This window comes from Aphelocoma coerulescens, chromosome 1 (genome assembly GCF_041296385.1).
Source record: "Aphelocoma coerulescens isolate FSJ_1873_10779 chromosome 1, UR_Acoe_1.0, whole genome shotgun sequence".
Lineage (NCBI taxonomy): Eukaryota > Metazoa > Chordata > Aves > Passeriformes > Corvidae > Aphelocoma > Aphelocoma coerulescens.
Genome location: NC_091013.1, coordinates 94,636,593 through 94,656,101, shown reverse-complemented (window position 1 = coordinate 94,656,101; position 19,509 = coordinate 94,636,593). Strand labels below are relative to the sequence as shown.

The window sequence follows — 19,509 nt, the reverse complement described above, 5'->3', positions numbered from 1 at the left end:
TTCAGATGAAGACACAGGAGCTTGAGCTGGAGTTCTGGGGAACTGCACAGAATGTGTGTGGGTGGAGGGTCTAGGTGAGGCTTGTCAGGGCTTTGGTTGCACCTGACCTGTCTGCAAAACAGGAATAATAGCTGAAGTCAACTACAGCACAGCGTGAACTGTGGCTTAATCTGGCCCTCATTCCGCAATCCTATCAAAACCAATACTGACCTGCAATTGAAAGAGGATCAGGCCTCTGCATGCATATCCTTTGCTACAAGGGTGGTTTAAAAAGATATAAAAAAATCCCACTTAAGCTCATAGAACAAACGCTTTATTTAATATTCTGGGGAAACTGTGGTGATAGTGAAATTTTAATAGTTTCAGAAAGATGTCAGACAGAGTGATTGCTGCCCTCCTGCTAAGAGAAAGACTTTCTAGAGGCAGAGACAAGAAATGTGTTGTGTCAACAACTAATGTTGGATAAGCCCATGTTTACCTTCTTGAAATACACTCTTCAGCTTCTGCATTTCAAATATTCATTTTAGGATTAGTAAAAGAGGCAAGAATTGCTGATGCATATGCTCTACTTTAATTTCTTTCTTGTCACTCTGGGTGTTTTTAGTTAGCTATATAGGTGATAATCATCAAAAGAAAAAAGTGATCTATGTTCTGCTCCTTTGCTTACATACTTGATTCACTCTTTGCAATACTGGCAGGTTTGAATGTTTAAGAGCATGCTGTTTCAAAGATGTTCAAAGCTTCATGCCTGCAAAATGATATAACAACCCAGATGGAAAGCAGTAAAAAATGTTTGTTAACAAGTAAGAATCAGTAGGATTATTAATTACAATTCCTTTGTTGTCACATTTTAAATATAGTAATTTCCTAGCTAGCAGTCATTGGACTACTTTGGTTACCCATGCAGAAGACCTCCAGACTACAGCTCAGTGGTTAGATACATGAAATATTTCAGGTTGATTCTTTCCCTTCTTTCTGCCTTTCCCACAGATTCAGGGTTTTTATTCATTCCCTCATGCTTATTTGACCTGCAATCTTCTGTGCACAAGACAAAGTGCAACAAAATACCCGGAGTAAAATGAACTTCACGGAAAATACTAAGCTCAGAACTCCTATTTCATTTAGAAGGAATCACCATCTGGCTCAAAGTGGTTTCTCATTTCTTTCTTCTAGTCACGGACGGAGAGGAGATGGTGCTCTGTCGCACTTGTGTTGACAAGAACCCTCTTTAAAAGCTATGCAGTCATTGATTCAGCTCTCTCAGATGTTGCTTTCGCAGCCAAGACTGCACGTGTGTTTCACTGGATCAGTGGATTTGACATTACATCAGTTACCAAAACACCAAGTGATCTAACCAGCATTTGTTGGGTTGAATACACAATTCTGGGTCCTACCATGTTATACTCACTTCCAATCTTCGAACACACAGTCCCTTCCTAAATAAGATTAAAGCGCTGACTGTGCTGAAGAAAAAGCCTGATAAGATGGCGAGAAACTATGTAAAAGTGTACCAAAGGATAGAGATTTCAGCTGGAATACAATTCAGTACTGAAGGCTAATGCATTAACGTTCATCATCCAAACTGCAGTAACTGACTGTAGGTTGGTGTGTGAATCAGGAGGTTCTAGGCTTAAACCACAAATCATTTGTCAGACTAAATCACGGTTTAAGCTACTGTGTTTTACTTGGCAAGAGGCATAGGTAATGGCTGCCTTTGGTTGGTCATGGTGCATCTACTCAAATGTTACTCATTTAGCTACAGGTGTTCCATCACATCGATTGCATAAATTTGATACAAAGAAACTGGAAGACGTGATGATGTATATGACACCAGTAGAATAAAGGCTCAGTCTACTCTTCACTGAGCAATACCCATGGATCACAATCAGGAAAAGCCATACTCCTAGACAAACTCCATCAGCTTCTTGCTGCAGGTCCATTTAAAACTGCAAGCAAATGTCTTCATTAAATAACCAAAAAACAACAATGTAAGAAATAAAACTATATGGGATCACAAGAAAGGCAATGCATGCCTCATGTTTTTGGGAGCAGTAACTGGGGCAAACACATGAGCCTACTGCTTCCTACAGTATCTTCCCCTCATAGTTCTCCAGCATCCATAATTTTCACACTAGGAAATATCAGAAGGTATTATCCCCGGCCCAGTCCTGCTAACATATCCAGGTTCCCCAGGAATGTGTCTAATCCCTTTCTGAACCACCTGATACTGCTCACTTCACAACCACAGGCAGCAGCAAACTCCAGAGGCTTAAACCTGATGCTTAAAGAAATACCTTAATTTAGTCACTAACGTATCCATGTTTGTTTACTACTTTTGAATACCACCTGTTTCTTATATTGCACAATTTGATGAGCAATTCCACATTCAACTTATTTAGTGGTTTTCTGATTCTGTAAACTTCGATTGCATATATACTTCAGCCTCTCCTATTCAAACTGAAGCAACCCTGACTTCTGAATTTTGCCTTCTTAAGGCAGCTACTCTATCCCCTGCCACATGAATTCCTCTTCTTTGTATTGTATCTCATTCATTAGTTCCTTCTGGAGATGTAGACACTAAAACTTTACCCAATATTCAAAAAATGGGCGCACTAAGGTTTTGTATGGTGACAAAACATCATCTCTGCCTTATTCACAATACCCTTCCTGGTGATGGTGACATATTACTGGCTTTTTTGAAAATTGCTTGTGCTGAGCCAATGATTTCAGAGAGCTGCCAATGATGACTCCAGGACTTTTATCCTGTGTTGTGACTCAGCTCAATACTCTGTGAAGGTTTAGATTACTTTTACCTAGATGTTTTGAAGTATTTAAAGCTCTTCTACCCCTTATTTGCCTGCCCACTCTGTTTTATGAGTTCTTTGGGAGTTCCTTTCTGTGGCATAGCATTTAGCTATCCATAAGGACTTAGCATTGCCCATGAACTTCTCTTCACCACCTTCTTCAGGTCATGAAGGAATATGTTGACCAGAACTGCTCCCAGCAAGAATCCCTGAAGAACATGACTGCTGACTGAGCTATTCAAAAAAAAAAGTGAGCATTACAGCCTGTGTGGCTTTCAACAATGAAACGGAAGGAAACAGAGAAGAGACATTTCATATTTGCATAAATCTGCAAAACAATTTTCAGTTTCCTATTGTGTTAGGTAGTGTTTATTGTGCCTTTTTAAAAGAAGCATCACATTTCACACAATTTTCCTTAAAAAGAGTAAGACTGTTAAGAGAAATATTCTGCTTGCTTTTTAAATTTATTTTTAAAAATTTTTTTAAAGGAGGTTACCCAATAAATCTAACTAGTATTTCAAGAAATAAAAATATAAAGAGTTCAAATTAATTCAGGCTATTCTGTGTATACTTTAACCAGTAAGGAACTCAATTTTTTTTGTATTTTAAAATCTGACAACAAACTACTCTCCAGAGCTATGATGTACTGCAGGAATTGCCCACTTTCTCAAAAGAGAACAGATAATAATAAACTTGACTCTTTTTCAATGAAGACATAATTTTCTCAGCAGTGCCCTCTCCCCCAAATACGTCAGTATAAAAATAGTACAAATGGTAGAAAACCAGAATTACATCTCCAACGAACAAAACTCACAACCAGTGACAGTTCCTGAACTGCATGTCAAACCAAACTCCATGAATGTCACAACAAACTCCATGAATGTCACAATCACTGGTAATTCTGAAAATCAACAATTAAATCCTTCAGGTCAACTTTTGTGTCCTGAAAAAATATAATAGCCTGTTTTTAATATAAACATTATTTTCTTGGGAAATATTTCTTGCAGCCTTGCTGAAAATATTTCCAGGAATAACAGTCTTAGTGCTCTATTTATTGTTTCCCTTTACAAAGTCAACTATTTCCCATTAAAAATTTTCCAAGAAACCTTAACCAGATCCATATAGTGATCCCCCTTTTTAGACAGCCGAAATCATACCCTTTGCTCTTCTCAGTAAATACATCAAGTTTTTCTCTTTTTTCCTGCTCTGTGTTCTTGCTCATTTTAACACAGTTTTCTTACTTAATCTCATACAAGTCTGTAAAAATCATCAGCATTTCTCAAAGGGTCAAGATGGTCATCTCTGTGCTGTTACCAGGGACACATTTCCTCCTTCAATCTTCATTGCATTATGCATCCCCCACAACCTGGCTTACTAATCAGTAATCAAAGAGTTATTTCCAGAGCAAACTACTTACATTCCTTTCTTGTGGGCTGACAAGGCCAAGGGTGCATAGCCAGATTCCATTTATTTTTTTAAAGCACATTTATTTAACAGAGGTGACCACTTCCAGATGATAATGAGCAGTTATCTGAAAGGCACAAACATTTCTGTTTCTTCACCTGAGTGCCCTGCTCCTCCCTTTTTAAAGACAAAAAGCTTCTTAATTATTTACTTGTGCAGCCATTTGAAGTTATTAAACTCAGATCACACTTTATACTTCGATTATCTCTGGAGCATTGTATGCGGAAGTACAATCTCAGGGCTTCTTCCTGCAGATCTGTTTTTTTGTCCTTGACCCTAGCTATTCCTTACCAAATTATTGCTGATATTCCCTGGCCACAGCCAATGATATATACGTAGAAAACCAGTAGCTACTTTTAGTCCAAATAATTCTGGGTGACTTTTTATGAGACATACAGCTGAGGAGGACAGCAAGCCATGAGACTCAAGAACAACAGTGGGAGAGGCATGAATGCTGGAAGCAGGTCTGAAAGCAGGCAAATCAGCAACACTGGGCCTCACTTTTCTGAGTGATATAATTCAAAGTTGTGCGTTGGCAGCTGAAGTGGCTTTCTGCAAAAAGAGATGCAGTGCTTTATTTTCAAGATGGACTTCCTCAAGTTGCAACCTATAGCCCTTCTCTGTAAGGCACTGAAAATTTGCTGCGTACCTATCATGTGGAAACAGCTTCCCCTCAGCAGTGTAACCTCATTAAGGGCTATATTTAACAGGGCAGTAAATTTCAAGGATTTAATTTTGACAGTGTAAAGTACAAACAAATAGGTCTGAGGAGGTAGCTTGGATAGCTGCGTACTAAAAGAAATTGAAACAGAGAAGGGAAAGAATCCTACATTTTAAAAGAAATTAAACCCTTTTTTAGGACTTCTGTCTCTTCTAGAAGTACCTGTTAGAGCTTCTGCAAAATTCAAGAGGCCTTTTTTAAAGCAAATTATGCTCACATTTTTCTTAAATAAGAGGTAAGGTTTTATTAATGCCTAAGGTTGCAAGCAATATGTTCAAGATACCTAGTGATGTATCTCTGCATTATACAGCTAAAGAAAAACATGGCCATAAACAAGACCAAAAGAAAATAGACTGCACTTGAATCAAATGCACACAGTGCAGGTACTCTTATGACAGAAAATTTGACACAGTATCTCAAATTCCTATTCAAAGAAATAATTCATAGGGTAGAATAAACTTATGTTTACAAAGGCAATATCAGATTTAAAGAACATGTTAAGCAATGTATTGAATTGGGGGGGGGGGGGGTGGTTATCTAGTTATTGTCCGTAAATCTGTCAGTATCTACCTTTACCTTGGAACAATTTTGTCACTTACTTATATTTGGCTAAAACTTACAGAAATAAGATCTGTCTCTCCTTTCTGAAAAACCCGATCAAGAATATTCCTACTGGAATCAAGTTTTACTGGTTATAAACCCCAACAGACCACAGTAAATTGGACGAAGCATCCTTTCCTCTCCTTTATTCCTTATGAAATTAACTTATTTTCAGAAACACTCTCCTAGTAGAACCCACAATACTGTTTGAATAATTAGTTTGGTGTGTCCAGAAGACTGGTGAGGAGAGGAAAGTATAACAGCTACATAATAGTATGAGATGAACAAGGTAATTAAGGCAGAAAAAAAAAATCCTAGTGAACCATGACTTTCCTTCCCACTGAGCTCTAGTTATGTCTAGTCCAGTCCATGAGAGAGAAAACAGAGGAATGAGAGAAGCAGAATAATTTTCTAAATTAAACAGTCACATACTTCCTCTTATGACAGGAAGTTTTCAATGGACTGTGCTAAATTAATGTACTTTAATGAATTTATAAGCTATGATGGAATGGAAGCTTTTCAGCCCCTCTGAAAATTGGACAAGGGGTAGAGCGAATCTATTCAAACTCTGCCCACAAAACAAAGCAGATGGATACTTCTGGAAAATAACAGCAGTGAAACAGTGCACACATTTATATTGTTGTATTTTGGCTTTTGGAGTTAAGGCTAAGACAAATTTGCAAATTCCCACCTCCCAGAGTTACTGCTTCAATTTGCTTGCACACTGCAAGAATACTGCAGCTGATTATACTCAGCAAATAAATCACCCTATCCAGAAGGATGAAAACTGCAATTTTCCGCCCAGAAACTGAACATTATGTTGTCCAGAAACTCACAGGACTCCTCAGAGAAGTGTTCATGCAGCGTATCAACCACTGTCTGCTGAACCAACTCTGATGGAATTTTAGTTTCTCTTGGGACATTTAGCATGTGTCTACTACAATAGATAGGTGGACAGGAAGAACAGTCTGAGACCACATAAAAGCAAAATCAGTTTCTAATATTGTTTTGACTGTGAAGCAGATGAGATACAAGATGGTTATGGGTAAAAACTGAAATGTGTAGTGTACCCACCACAAATCAGAGAAAATGGGTTATACCAAGTAAGTTCACCATGTGTGCAGATTGCATACTGTCTCCCTTATTTACCCCCCCAAAGTCCTTTTTGGTTTTAATAAAAGATCTAAGTTTTATGAAAGATGACTGTTACAGCTTTTATCAGTTATGGTACAATTTAAGGAATATAATTTCTGTTTCTTCTAATACTCTCACGATACGTTGTATAAGTCATTATTCCATTGCTTCTTTTTTATGCCCAGTAGGGAAAGGCAGCCACTTAAAGCATATCTTGACATAATTTTCTCCAAGAGGGTTTCATACATCTTGCAGCTGTACTCCAAATAAAAAGGCACTATTTGAAATGCACAATTTTGAAATTTGCATTTATCTTTATTTTTATTCTTACTAAAATTGTCACTTTTCTATAACTTCCGACTTGAGAAAAGACAATTAAACAAGCTGTAATGAAAGAGCTTCTCTCACTGGGAGGTCATTTTACTGTCCAACATATACCACAATTGTTTTCCCAGATACTGTAATTAAATGTGCTTGTTTATAACCCTTCACAGACAATGTGGTTCCTAACACTACCCTAATTATTCATCATCATCCTTCTTGCTTCTAAGTATTTTCAAGTTATCATCACTTGTTCTTTGCAGCTACTACTATCTTAAGTTGGAATTCAAGTTTTTATATGGCAATGTAAATGTGGGAAGTATTTGTTGAACTGCAATATATACAGCCAGCCATTAACTTACTCTTTGTACATGTTATAAAACAATATAACCTATAAATGGCAAATTCTGAAGCATACAAAACTAATTTTCATCCAACTAGCACTTTCCATTTATAAGTAATTTAGCTGTATATCCAGTACATAAGAACACAGGCCATATGCTCTCTAAGCTATACAATAAAACATTGCCAATGCAAAATTTATCACTTTTATTTAATTTTAGTTGAAAGGCAAGGACATCACTGAAATCTGTTCTGGGATTCCAAGTCAACTTCACCTGTATCCTTATCACAGCAGCACCTTTTGGATCTAGTATAAGCATGAGTGGTATCTGCTCTCACCACACTTTCTCCCAGCAGTCACTCTGTGATTAATATTGCTCAGCCTTTTGCCTCTTGCTTGTATTGAAAAGAATGATAAAGTGTGTGCAAATTCTGGAGGCAGGTATTTCAGATATCTCTGGATTGGAGATTTGAAAAAAGCCTAAACAAGTAGAGTAAGTAAAACCCTTACCAAAAGGCCTTTTGAGAAACCAAGTAGCATTATTTTTTTCACATATGGCAAACATATCCCAGAGAAGCAACACAAGCAGCAAAATACAGAAAGAATAAGCCAAACAAACAAATGAAGAACAAAAAAAATCCCCTTTTCAGCAATTCTAGACCAGTCTTGCCCAGTGTAATCCAGAGAAAGTGAGAGGACACAACAGCATTTACATTAATGACTGCATGAGCAACTCCCTTAGTGGAGCTTACCATTACTAGCATACTTCTGTCGTGCAAGAATTTCATTCTGCCTTTACTGCTACAGAATCAGGGTACAAAAAAGTCATTAGTTGTGATGGGTTTTGGGGATTAAAACTAAAAGTTCTTAGATCACAATTTTGTTGCATGACGTTTGTTTAAAAAAACGAACAGAAATGTCATTCAGGAGTAATTAAAGAAAAATTTCTGTGATCTACAGATTTGGTAATTTTCTAGGTAAGGCTCAAAATACAACAATAATTACACCATGCTAAGTTACTCAGAATTCTCTCATTTAGCAATTTGATCTGGTATTGAAAAAACCTACTCTGTCCATAACTAAATACCTAATCCAGTTCTCTCTTTGTGGCTTGATTTTCACTGCTTTCCTGCTGACCTCTGGAAGTACACACCCTATTTCAGTATACAATCAGTTTTAGTCACTTTGCTTTACACCTCAGACAAATGTTTGTAAACAAAAGTGGGGCTTTTTTAGACCACCCTTGGAGACTGCTACAGTGGCTGAAAAGGAAGCCAGCTTCTTTTTTTTTTAAATCTGAGAAATTTCCAATCAAAATCAAGCAATAAACTTTCTTGATTAGCAATAGCTGCAATCCATCTTACACCTTCATTTTTAGGAACAATCATCTCGATATTATGACATTCCATAACGTACTATTTCATTATCATACTAAAACAATAATCACATTAGCAAGGTTCCTGTCTCCTTTCCTCACATCAAGAGCTACACACAGATACTCCTTTTAATTGCTTCCAGAGAAACATCTGGTGCTGCCTGGGTAAATGTAACAGATCACAGTGCATCTCTGGGTATACCTGACCCCTTCATACAGCTTGAACACACTTGGTTTGGGGAAGCTGACAAACCACTTCAGCCTGAACCAGTGCTGAAACAGTCTATATTCCCAAACAACTGAAATAGTTCTGATTGCAGTGTGACAATGACCTTTCAAAAACATGCTAGAGTCAGCCACTTCTGAAAGTTGTATTGGTACTCATGTGATAAGTATTGGTAGGAATAACATTCAAGACATCAGACTCAGATGGCTCAAACATTTAATCTAATGGTTTAGATTTAATAAGAACAATGGCCATTAGATCTGGACAGATAAGGACACACAGAAAAATTAAGGTAAGAAGGCAGCCTATTTAACGGAGGCCAGCCTAACCATCATAAGGAAAATCAGAATTATATTTAGTGGAAACTTTCATTTGATAAAGCTGAACATGTTCAAGTATAGCTATCGTAGATTTTCATTGGTTATTGACTGTATTGGTACTGTAGAAGCACCGCACACAGAGACATCACTTCCTGAGTCTGACACTTTCTCTTTGGGGCTCCAAAGATTCAATCTCTGCATTATTGTATTGTGAAAGATACAACATACTTGCTGTGGTTGAGTGCAATGTAAGATCCTCACCGATAATCTGCTGGCTTCAAGGGAAGCCTGAGTGTTGGTTTTAGCAAGACCTGGAACAGCCAGCACGAGTTTAGCTTTCAGACCAGTAGGAACGCAAGAAAAGCAACACTGCACCAGATCAAATATCCATCTCTGACAGCAACCAAAAAAAAACCAAGAACGTAAGTGCAGAAAGCATGGACACTCTCCCATCTGTGGTTTCACCACTTCCTGCAGAGGTGCAACAGTCCCAAAGCAATTTTTCAGATTAATTTGTCAAGTCCTTTTCTGAATTCATATAAATTTCAGCATGCACTGTATCCCGTGTTGAGGGGTTCTGTAGCCCAACTGTGGATTTTGTGAAATGCAGCATTGTTTTGCTTGTGTTGAATCTTCCAGGTGTTAACTTGTTTTGATACTTGTCAATTCACATTCTTCAGCGGATAAAACAATTTCTCCATTTCACTTGCAGTTTTATAAACCTTCGCTTTATTCCTCTCTAACCATAACTTGCAAAGCATTTTTCCTTCATGCTGAAGAGTCCTCTCTGTGTATTTAGTCACTAATCCTATCTTGTAACTAATTGAATCGTTCAGCTGCTTGAAAACAAGAAAAAAAACCCTCCAGACTGGCTGCTACTGCATCATTGGCTTGTAACTCACCTTGTGATTATTCCAGTTGACTTCATCATTTTGAGGCTGACAAGTCAGAGTAGAGCAAAATTAAAACCCAAGCTGGTAACATATTTAAAATGATAAACAGATTTGAAAAAAAAAGGGATAAATTTATTTAAACATACTTCCACTAGAATTCTGAGCTCATCTATTTGGACTGGTTTTTTAACACAGAGGAAAAGTGAAGCAGGAAGTATATCTGTCTTCATCAATTCATTATTCACCAGGGATATAGAACTATGATTGCCATTTGCAGTTTAACAACCGCAGGAAACTCTGCCTGTAAAGAATCGTGTTGAAAAGGAGAATGCAATGCCATTTCATCTTGCACTGATAAAATTCAGACCCTGTGTGCACATCACCTGTGCAGTTCTGTTGCAAAGTGGACACCCACTGATGGGTGTCTTCACAAGAGCAGAAGCTATGACACATCTGCCTTGGTGGGAAATTTGCCAGAAATTTCAGAAGACAGAAGTCTGCCAGTTTAGAGACAGTAACAGAAAGTTAATTGAGCAAGAAACTAAGTTGTTTGTTTCCAGGAAAATATAACATGTGATAGCTATATGCCAAGTGGGAAGGTAAGCCAGTACCCCTTGGAGTGGTCAAGAGAAGCACATGGTTTACATATGAATAAGCAGATCAGATGAAAAAACATGCAAATGAAAAGGAGATTATAACAAAGAAGGGGAAAAAAAGTCCCAGAGAAGAACATCAACCACTGATGATGATGGTGGAACTGAAACAAAACTTACCATGTTAATCACCTGTTATTTTTGATTACTGTACAGCTGGAACAATAAGTGGCAAGAGCTGATACAAAACCATAGAAACATGTTTTCCTTACCTTTATGGTTACACTGGCCACATTTACGAGTTAACCTTTTGTGACTAAAGTGAGACTTACAGAGATAAATTAGTGGTCTCCTAAGAGGTTTTTGAAGTATTTTACTCATAACCTGCACAAACTCCTAGCTCCGCTTCAGAAATTCACAATGTACTTATCCGTAAATGGGCATCTCAGTCATGGTTTCAGCCTTCAAAACTTCAAAACCACGGCAAGGGATAAGTTCAAAATCCAACACTGCTAACATTTTCTAGGACCACCAACACAAAGATGATAAAGGACTTCGGTAATGCTACATTTGTTCATGAAGATGTGTGGAAAGCCTCTTAATCAGAAAAAAATCTAACATAACAGGAACACTCACCAGCGACTGCCGGAACAGGAAACACTTCTTTGGGTCAATCCCACAGGCCAGGATGGCAGCAGTGGTGTCCAGGATGTTCTGGCGCAGGACAGCTGGCTCCTTGGGCATGGTGAGAGAGTGCATGTCCATAATGCTGTAGAGCACTGAGCTGCATTTTTCCTGAAGATTCACCCAGTTCTGAATGGCTCCAAGGTAGTTACCCAGATGAGGGGTCCCAGTTGGCTGGATACCAGAGAAAATTCGATCCACATGCATGTTCTGTGACAAAGCATTGGCAAAATTAACACATACTTTTCTTTCTTACATATTCTTTTGTATTTTAAAGTAATTTTAAAAAGCCTCATTTATGCCTGTCTCTTCTCCCCTCCTGTCAGTGTATTAATGTACAAATGACCTCAGAACTGGTAATTGCAGTAAGTCAGTTAAAATACTCTATCTTACAGCAGAGAGACTGACAACTTCCATAATTTTAAGCTGTCAGACTGCATATGGAAAAAAAGACAGCTGTAAATAAGATTGGTGAAAAGTTGGTCTCAGAAACCAAGTGGTAGATTCCTTCATCTTCTTTTGTAACAAAGCTGTTCCTCTTTAGTTTCTATATCCACATGTTGGTTTCTATATCCACTCTGATATAGAAACTTAGGGTCACAGTGTAGAGAAATTCAAACGTTTTTGTTGTAAACTCATGCAATGTCCCAGTAGATTGCCATCTTAACTCCCATGAACATTGAAGTCTTTTTTTTCTAGCTGCAAAGAACATTTTGAGCAGCTGCTGAAGGAAACCTACTTCTTGACTCAAAGGTCAAAGAATATTGAAAGAGATCATCAAAGTTCTCAAACTACCCATTTTGGCAGCAATAGAATTTCTGAAAGAGCTCTACAAAGAAATACGACTATAGCTCAAGATCATACCTGGAATACTATCCATGCATCAGGACCAGTAAAATGTCAACACTGGAAAAGAGTTCACAGAGAAACAGCAAAAACAAAAAAAGACTGAGAAGCAGAGGTTGTGAGCAAAGATTTAAAAGCTTGAAACATGTATAGCTTGGCTAACTGACAGTTACCATCTTGGAAAGTTTGTTTTCCTGCATCCCAGCCCTCCATCTGACCATTTTCTCAGAGCCCCAAGCTGTCAGCATATGATCAATTACCTCCCTGACCTTCCCAAAGAATTCCACCATATTCAGAAGTAGCTCAGCAATGTTTTATGTGAAAATGCTTGTTACATGCCAAGTTGTAAGAGCATGCAAGATTGCTCAACTTATAAATGAGGGTCCCCCTCCCCACTTCAGCAAGCTGTACAATACAAATCCTCAGACTCAGTTGTGTGGCAGGATCATCAACTTCATTATGCCCGTGGCTGCATGATTTTTTTCCTGCTAACTTTTATGAGCAACATCTATAACTTAGCAGGAAGAATTTATTTACTGATGTAGTCTGTTTTCTTTTCTGTGAATCTCTTACAAATGTGTGTGGGAGAAAAAAAAGTCATACAACTATTAAAGCATACAAAATGGCAGTAAAAGTCAAGGCCAAGTACCATTATTTTTAACTATTTAAAAGGACTTCAAATTGACTTAATTAATTTTGACTCAGACTTAAGAAAAATTAATGAGAAAGTGTTTCCAAGTGGAATAGGACTTTTTTATTTTTAAGCATGATCTGTAGTTTAGAAAAGCCTAGACTATTTTTTTCAAAATTTGCTGAAAAATCCTCTTTGCTTTTAAGTAAGCCTGTTTTTCAGCTCAAGACAATTTTCTTACCCAATGTTTAAGTGTTTGTGCTGACAGATAAGAGCAGCTTTGGGCCAGCTGCCATGCTAATTTCTCCCGCTCATATAAATGCCTACACATGTAAGTCTTGATGGCAGCCCCTCCACCCCATCCCAAATATCTTCTTGACTTCTACTATATTCTTGAGTCAGTTTCTAAGTACTCTTGGAGAACCTCCAGCACAGGAGCTTCAAGGTAGTCACTTGAAGCAATGAAAAGCACACCCCTTCTTCCAACAGTAATTCCCACTTCCAGTCCTTGTGCTCCAGTCCTCGACCACCCATGCGCCTCTTTTGTCCATTACACAAAAATGGAGTCATGATACTCAATCTCTCACTTGGCATTTGATTCCTTGTTTTCCTAGGAAACTACATCAAAACATTTCTCACCCCTCACAGAATCCACTCACCTCCTACTAAGCTACTACCTGGCCTTGGACTGCAGCCAGCTTCGTGTTAACACTGAGAAGGGCCAGGTGCTCTGCTACAGAAGGAGACATTCAACATTCCAACACATATCAACTAGATGAAGTCTTACAGAAACTTGGGATTCACTAGACTTTAGAGCTGTACTTCTATTCCTACAGGCCTAGAGCAGTTGCTAGGCAATGCAACAGGTACTTTACAGCCATAGCATTTGTCTTTTGATTCCTATGTTCCTTAACCAAGACAATAAGAAGTCAGAAAGAAAATAGTTGCCCACTAACATGGTGTTCCACCCCTAAGAGGATCCCAGAACAGCTGGTTGTTTGTCAGAGCACATAACCTCTTCTCATGTCCATGTCGTCCTTCACTAAGTTCAAATCTTGATGCTCCTTCCCACAATTACTTCTCCCCACAGTACTGCTTGCTTTCTAGCACCCATTTATATGCCTGTTTAACAATGCTCTTCCTAAAAGGCCATACTTCTTACAGCCCTACTCTCCATTTCCTTACCAATTTCATCCCTCCTGTGTTCTTTCCTTCCTCCACTTGTGCTTTACACCCCTTGCTTCCCCAAAGAGCTCTTACATACAGCTCTTGATATACAGCTCTTACTGTACCATTATTACCATTATTACTACAAAGACAATAACAAGTCACAGAGAATGCCATGTTAAGGTTATTACTATTATTAGTAATTAAGCTATTACTGCCTGGACTCCAATGACTTTATATAAAGTATGTTTTCCACCTGCACAGTTACAAAAGCTAAGAAACTTCATCAGGTGCCAGAAATCTACTATGGACCTGCATCAAGTAAAGTATGTTAGGATGACCAAGTTAAAGCATAGTGCAGAAACTTGCACATCTTCCAACTTCAGTCTAGTAAAAGACAGCATCACCTGAAATGCCTCCTAATGTTACAGCCTCTTTTCCCTGGGACCCTGAAGCTGGTGCTGCTTCAGTGCAGGAGCAGCTCTACCCCCTGGGGTAACTGTGTGTTATACCAGAAAGCAGGAATTTCTGTGCAGTCAGCACAGATCAGCTCATGTGCCAATACCTTGACCCAAAAAGTGCTGACACCCTGAGCCTGTGGAGAACAGTTCTGTCTAGAAACTTTGTCAGTACCCAAGTCAGGCAGACTCTGTTCCCTTGCAGCCGCAGTCCTTGCTTCATGTTTCCCATAACATGTTCATTATCTGCATTTTCAACTTCTCGGATCACTGTCCAGTTTGTAGATTATGTCACTGTGAACATATTGGATGTACTGGCAAAACTGTGTCCCTTAATGTATAATACACTCAATACATAAAAATGCAATAGTGACATTTAAATAGGCAGTTTGACAACGTCTTTCACCAAGAAAATACAAGACATCAGTGTCTCAGCATAAACTGTCTGTTCAAATACTGTACTAACTCCAAATATTCAAAGGCTAACAATGAGCTAATGAAAGGTAGGTTTGTTGTAATACTGCATAAGTTAGCATCTGGTGACACACTACATGTTGAAAACACACAATGTACAATGTAAAATGGACACAGTTTCATATAAAGAAAGAACCAAGTTCTCTATTCATTAAAGAGAATACCTGTGAAGGCAAGCATGACATCTTTAATGGTGCTTTGTATGTTCAAATGGTAAACAAATGCTTACAAAAGGTTTGTTCAGTATAAGGGCAATAAATAGCAAGTGAAACATCAGAAACAAACAGTAGCAGTATTATATTCAGTCTAAGCTCGGCAATTACTTAACCTGAAGTGCAGAATTCACAGAAATAAGTAAATCCAATAATGAAAACTGATCTAGGCTGAACCCGAGTAAAGCATTAGCAAATCCATTACAAAGAACAAACCCATACTGGCTCCCAGCTGAGGGACCAGTTGACTAGAAGTCTTTCATCTTTAACTCCTTTGATTCCATTTAACAACATAAAGTACGAGAAGTTACAGCAAATAGGGCCGCATGAAATATTCCATTGTGTTAGCAGAAGTCTATATTAAAAAAAGCCCACACAAAACACCCTCAAATGAATCTTGGATTTCTTGCACTAAAAATATACAGAGAACATTGCTCCTTTGGAGAGAGTTTATGTTCCCTGTTTGTTCACTCTGTGAGAAGCAGCGGGCAGCATAGCAGCGTGGCAGGGGACTTCTGCCTGGTACCATGAAATCATGGGGCTGGAATGCACTTCAATGGAGCTGTTAGGTCAGGGGATGGGAGCTGTATGCACCAAAGTACTGGAGTTGGAAAAGGATAAAAACAAAAGGAGTGAAGACTTCCCAGTGGAGCAGAGTGAAAGCCACAAGACATGCAGCTCCAGCCCACAGGCACTCACTCATTCAGACATCTGTAGTAAGCACAGTGTGAGCCTGCTGCTCATATGTTTAACTCTGTGTGGTGTGTGCACCTACACCAGTAGTGCTGCATCCTCACTCCTGTTAAGAGAGCAGTATCTGACAGATGACTTAGCACTGACTATTTGTTTTCTCTCTACAAGACCACTGCACGGCAATTCTAAACACCACAGTGCATTTCTCAGCTGCTTTACCAAATGAAGCTTGGCCCCAAATCCATTAATATTCAGGTGCTCTCTTACCTAACCTCCCTTTCATGATGAGATAAACAACTGCCACTCCTTATACTGAAAAAGTATCAGCATCAAAATGCTCTCAATCAGGAATAAGTATTATATTCTTATCCCAGACTAGGATGGCTGAAGTCTGGTCCCGCCATCCTGCAGCATGGCCATATCCATTTTCAATGCAGAAGAGGAAAGATGACAGCTTCCAAAAATCCAATGCTGCTCTCTTGGACCAAAGCAGAGCTTTTCTCTGTATGCCATATTGGTAGGAAGGAGAGCTACTACTATCAAGGCCTCAATTCAGCAGTCAAAAACACAATCATTCCCCTTCATGAGATAGATGTGCCAGAACTGGAAAACACATCATAGCTGATAAAGGAAAAGATCCATGCAGATACAAACATCCCATGTTACAGACAATTCTTGGTATCCTGACTACATCCTTGATTATCCTGGTGTTTAGCTTTATGAATTCTGTGAATGCTGAACACAAGAACTTACCTGCTGAATACATGTATTTGCCTGGTACAGTCAAGAGAAAACTGCTTCTCATATATATAGTAAAATCAGTCATAAAACAGTTCCCCCTTTACAAAGAGTTACAGAAATAAAATCAAATGAAAGCATTCACAAGACTTAAGTCTTCAGAATCTCTCTTCTTTACAACTCCACATAAATATTGCCATCACACACTTGAAATGACAGCAGACAAGCTACAATTATAAGGAAACCTTATGCCTATGCTTCAATCTGTTTTGGGTTTTAAAACCAGAGAAATGTAGTACCCATTCAAGGAGGTAAGAGAAAGCTGCCAGTAGACAAACAATTCTCAGGATTGTTTTCTCTTTTTATTTTGGCATAGGCATGTTATAAAATTACATAAAAGTATACATATAAGTGTGGCTGGTTAGAGTTCAGTTAAGACCTATTGTTTAACACAACAAACCATAAAATGATCACATTAATCCTGCCCTAGAAGTACAGAGGCAGTGCCTGTCAGCTTCTCAATCTACCCAGTCATGGGGGAGACAGATACATTTTCAAAATCAAATTCCAAGGAGGCTTTTGCTAATTATACCCTTGGAGTGACTGAAGGTAAGGACAAAGCTTTGGACTAACCAGTTTCTTTGGACTTTCTTCATGATTCTATCCCAGCAACCGAGCAGACAGGAGATAGGCTTATGCCTCCATCTGTAATACATCTTATAAACATTTTAATTTCTAAATAAAAAAAAAAAAAAAGACAACCTGACTCACAAGCTCGCCCTGGGCTGAAACAAAAGCAAGAGATTTTAGACCCAAACCCCACAATGTTACAGAAAATTATGACAGTATTACAAGAGCAGCTGCAACAGAAATCACCCCCCAAGCCACAGCGGTGGTTACAATTCACATGCTATAGCATTTAGCTGCTCTGCTTTATTTTAACAGCCATTCAGTTGGGGCAGAACAGGTGAAGAGCCAAGTGAGAGCCACGGCATCAGAGCTGATTCTAAACACAGGTGGTGGGCACGACAGAGAGAGCAGGAAGTCGACAGGAGAATCACTGCTGACATGTAGGACAGGGAAGATTGATGGCTTCCCTCTCTAGTTTTCCCCACTGTGTAGGCACGCAGGGGGTGGGGGAAAGGGACGGAGAAGCTGCTGTGCTGGCGACATAACACACCACAAGCCTCCACAGCACCAGCGCTGATTAATGAGACTGGAACGACTCAGGAAACAGCAAAGGATCATTCACAGACTTTGCTCTTGTTATAATTTTATTCGTGGGGATTCATTTTGCCCCAGCTGTCCCAAGCTGAAGAAAGTTCAAATTTGCCAGAGGAAAAGAAAATGTGGAAGGCAAAGGGAAGAAGGAGCAGCATAAGCAAACACAGACACACATAAAACACAAAAATTGGAAAATTTGAAATTTCAAACATGAAGACCTTCTCAACAGGGATCAAAAAGAGAAGAAAAATAAAACCAAAACAACACAACCAAAAACTTGTTCCAACCTCAGAGACAAAAGAAATTCTTTGGCTGACAAAAGTCACCAACTACTGCATCTTTTGCATCTGTCTACAATTTTTCTATTTCCCTTATTAATACTTGGCAACTTCAAAGCTCTGGTTGCTAAAATAATATGCTTGTCTGTTAACACTGGCTTAGAAAAACCTGTCTTGAGACAGTTATTAAGCAGCAAAATGAAGGAAAGCCAGACAAGTCAGATTTTACTAGCTAAAGCATAAATTTTAAAGCCTAATTGGGACAATTTAAGTATTAATGTTAGAGAAAGAAAAAAAAAGAAGGAAAAGGGAAACTTAGGAGCAGTGTATGTACTACTTATTTTGCTTCATTTATTGTTTTTAATGCAATTACTTCTCTGCAAACTTGCTGTGGAAAATTTTGAACATGTTTATTTTGATCTGATAATTCAATATGTCAAATACATCTGGTACAAATGCTATTTCAACACGCTTAATTCTTAGAATGAGAGACTAAAGATCTAACATTAAATTAGAAAGAAACATATTTATACCAGAGCAAGTTTTCAGATAAATAGCTTCTGAGAAAAGATTAACCCATTGCCCAGAAACTGAACTAAATTAAGATTTAAACAGCACTGCCTAGTACCCCTTTCTTGAATGTCAAATGCACTCATATTTAAGCTTCAGTAGGACTTTAATATTTATATTTCAAATGAGAAACACATTTAAAGGAGGAACATTTACAGCACATACTAACCCCACCCTATAAATTTAACTCTGCCCTCTAGGGCTAGCGAAAGAACTCAGTGTGACTGCGGCTGGGTTAGGCTGCCCTCTCATGCTGCCTCGTTACAGATGACTCAGCAAATGGCTCCTTTCATGTGGCTCGCTGCATCCCGCAAATGGATTCTCTCATTTGCTTTATGAGCCCCACGTGCCACTCGGGGTGCTAATGACAGCTGCACTGACAGACACGGGGATTATCTACAGCAGCTTGCCACAGTTCCTGCCACCACACACCACAAGGTACCTCTGGACCTGAGGCAACCGTGGACCCTTCCCTCCCGTGTCGAGTGGAACAGGAGATACAACCTCTGGTTAGGGACTTGGAGACAGCCAGCAGCCTCCTGGCTCAGAAGAGCTGGCTCCAGTTCTCTGCAGAGGCCTAGGACAAGAACCTGTGGTAACATCTGTGCACAGCTGGTGAAGGAACCAAGCACTGGGCCTGCATGGAGCCAACAGAGGTCACCAATCTTACCCTAAACCACAGTGTCTTCCTTAGCAAGGACACAGCCTAATAGTCGTTATTTTTTGTGCTGTGCTCCTTA

The 19,509-nt window shown here is 38.9% G+C and overlaps 1 protein-coding gene across 6 annotated transcripts in view; it reads right to left on the bottom strand.

Moving 5' to 3' along the window:
• Positions 1–19,509, bottom strand: part of WARS2 (tryptophanyl tRNA synthetase 2, mitochondrial) — a 49,645-nt gene that overhangs the window by 15,241 nt on the left and 14,895 nt on the right. For 5 of the 6 annotated variants that reach the window (XR_011151639.1, XR_011151646.1, XR_011151670.1 and 2 more), the window contains one exon: positions 11,431–11,688. Coding sequence is in view for 1 of the 6 variants with exons in the window: in XM_069019123.1 (XP_068875224.1) it covers positions 11,431–11,688 (258 nt within the window). In the remaining 5 variants the exon portion in view is untranslated. The remainder of the gene's footprint in view (positions 1–11,430; positions 11,689–19,509) is intronic. The other variant, XR_011151673.1, reaches the window with a different exon arrangement.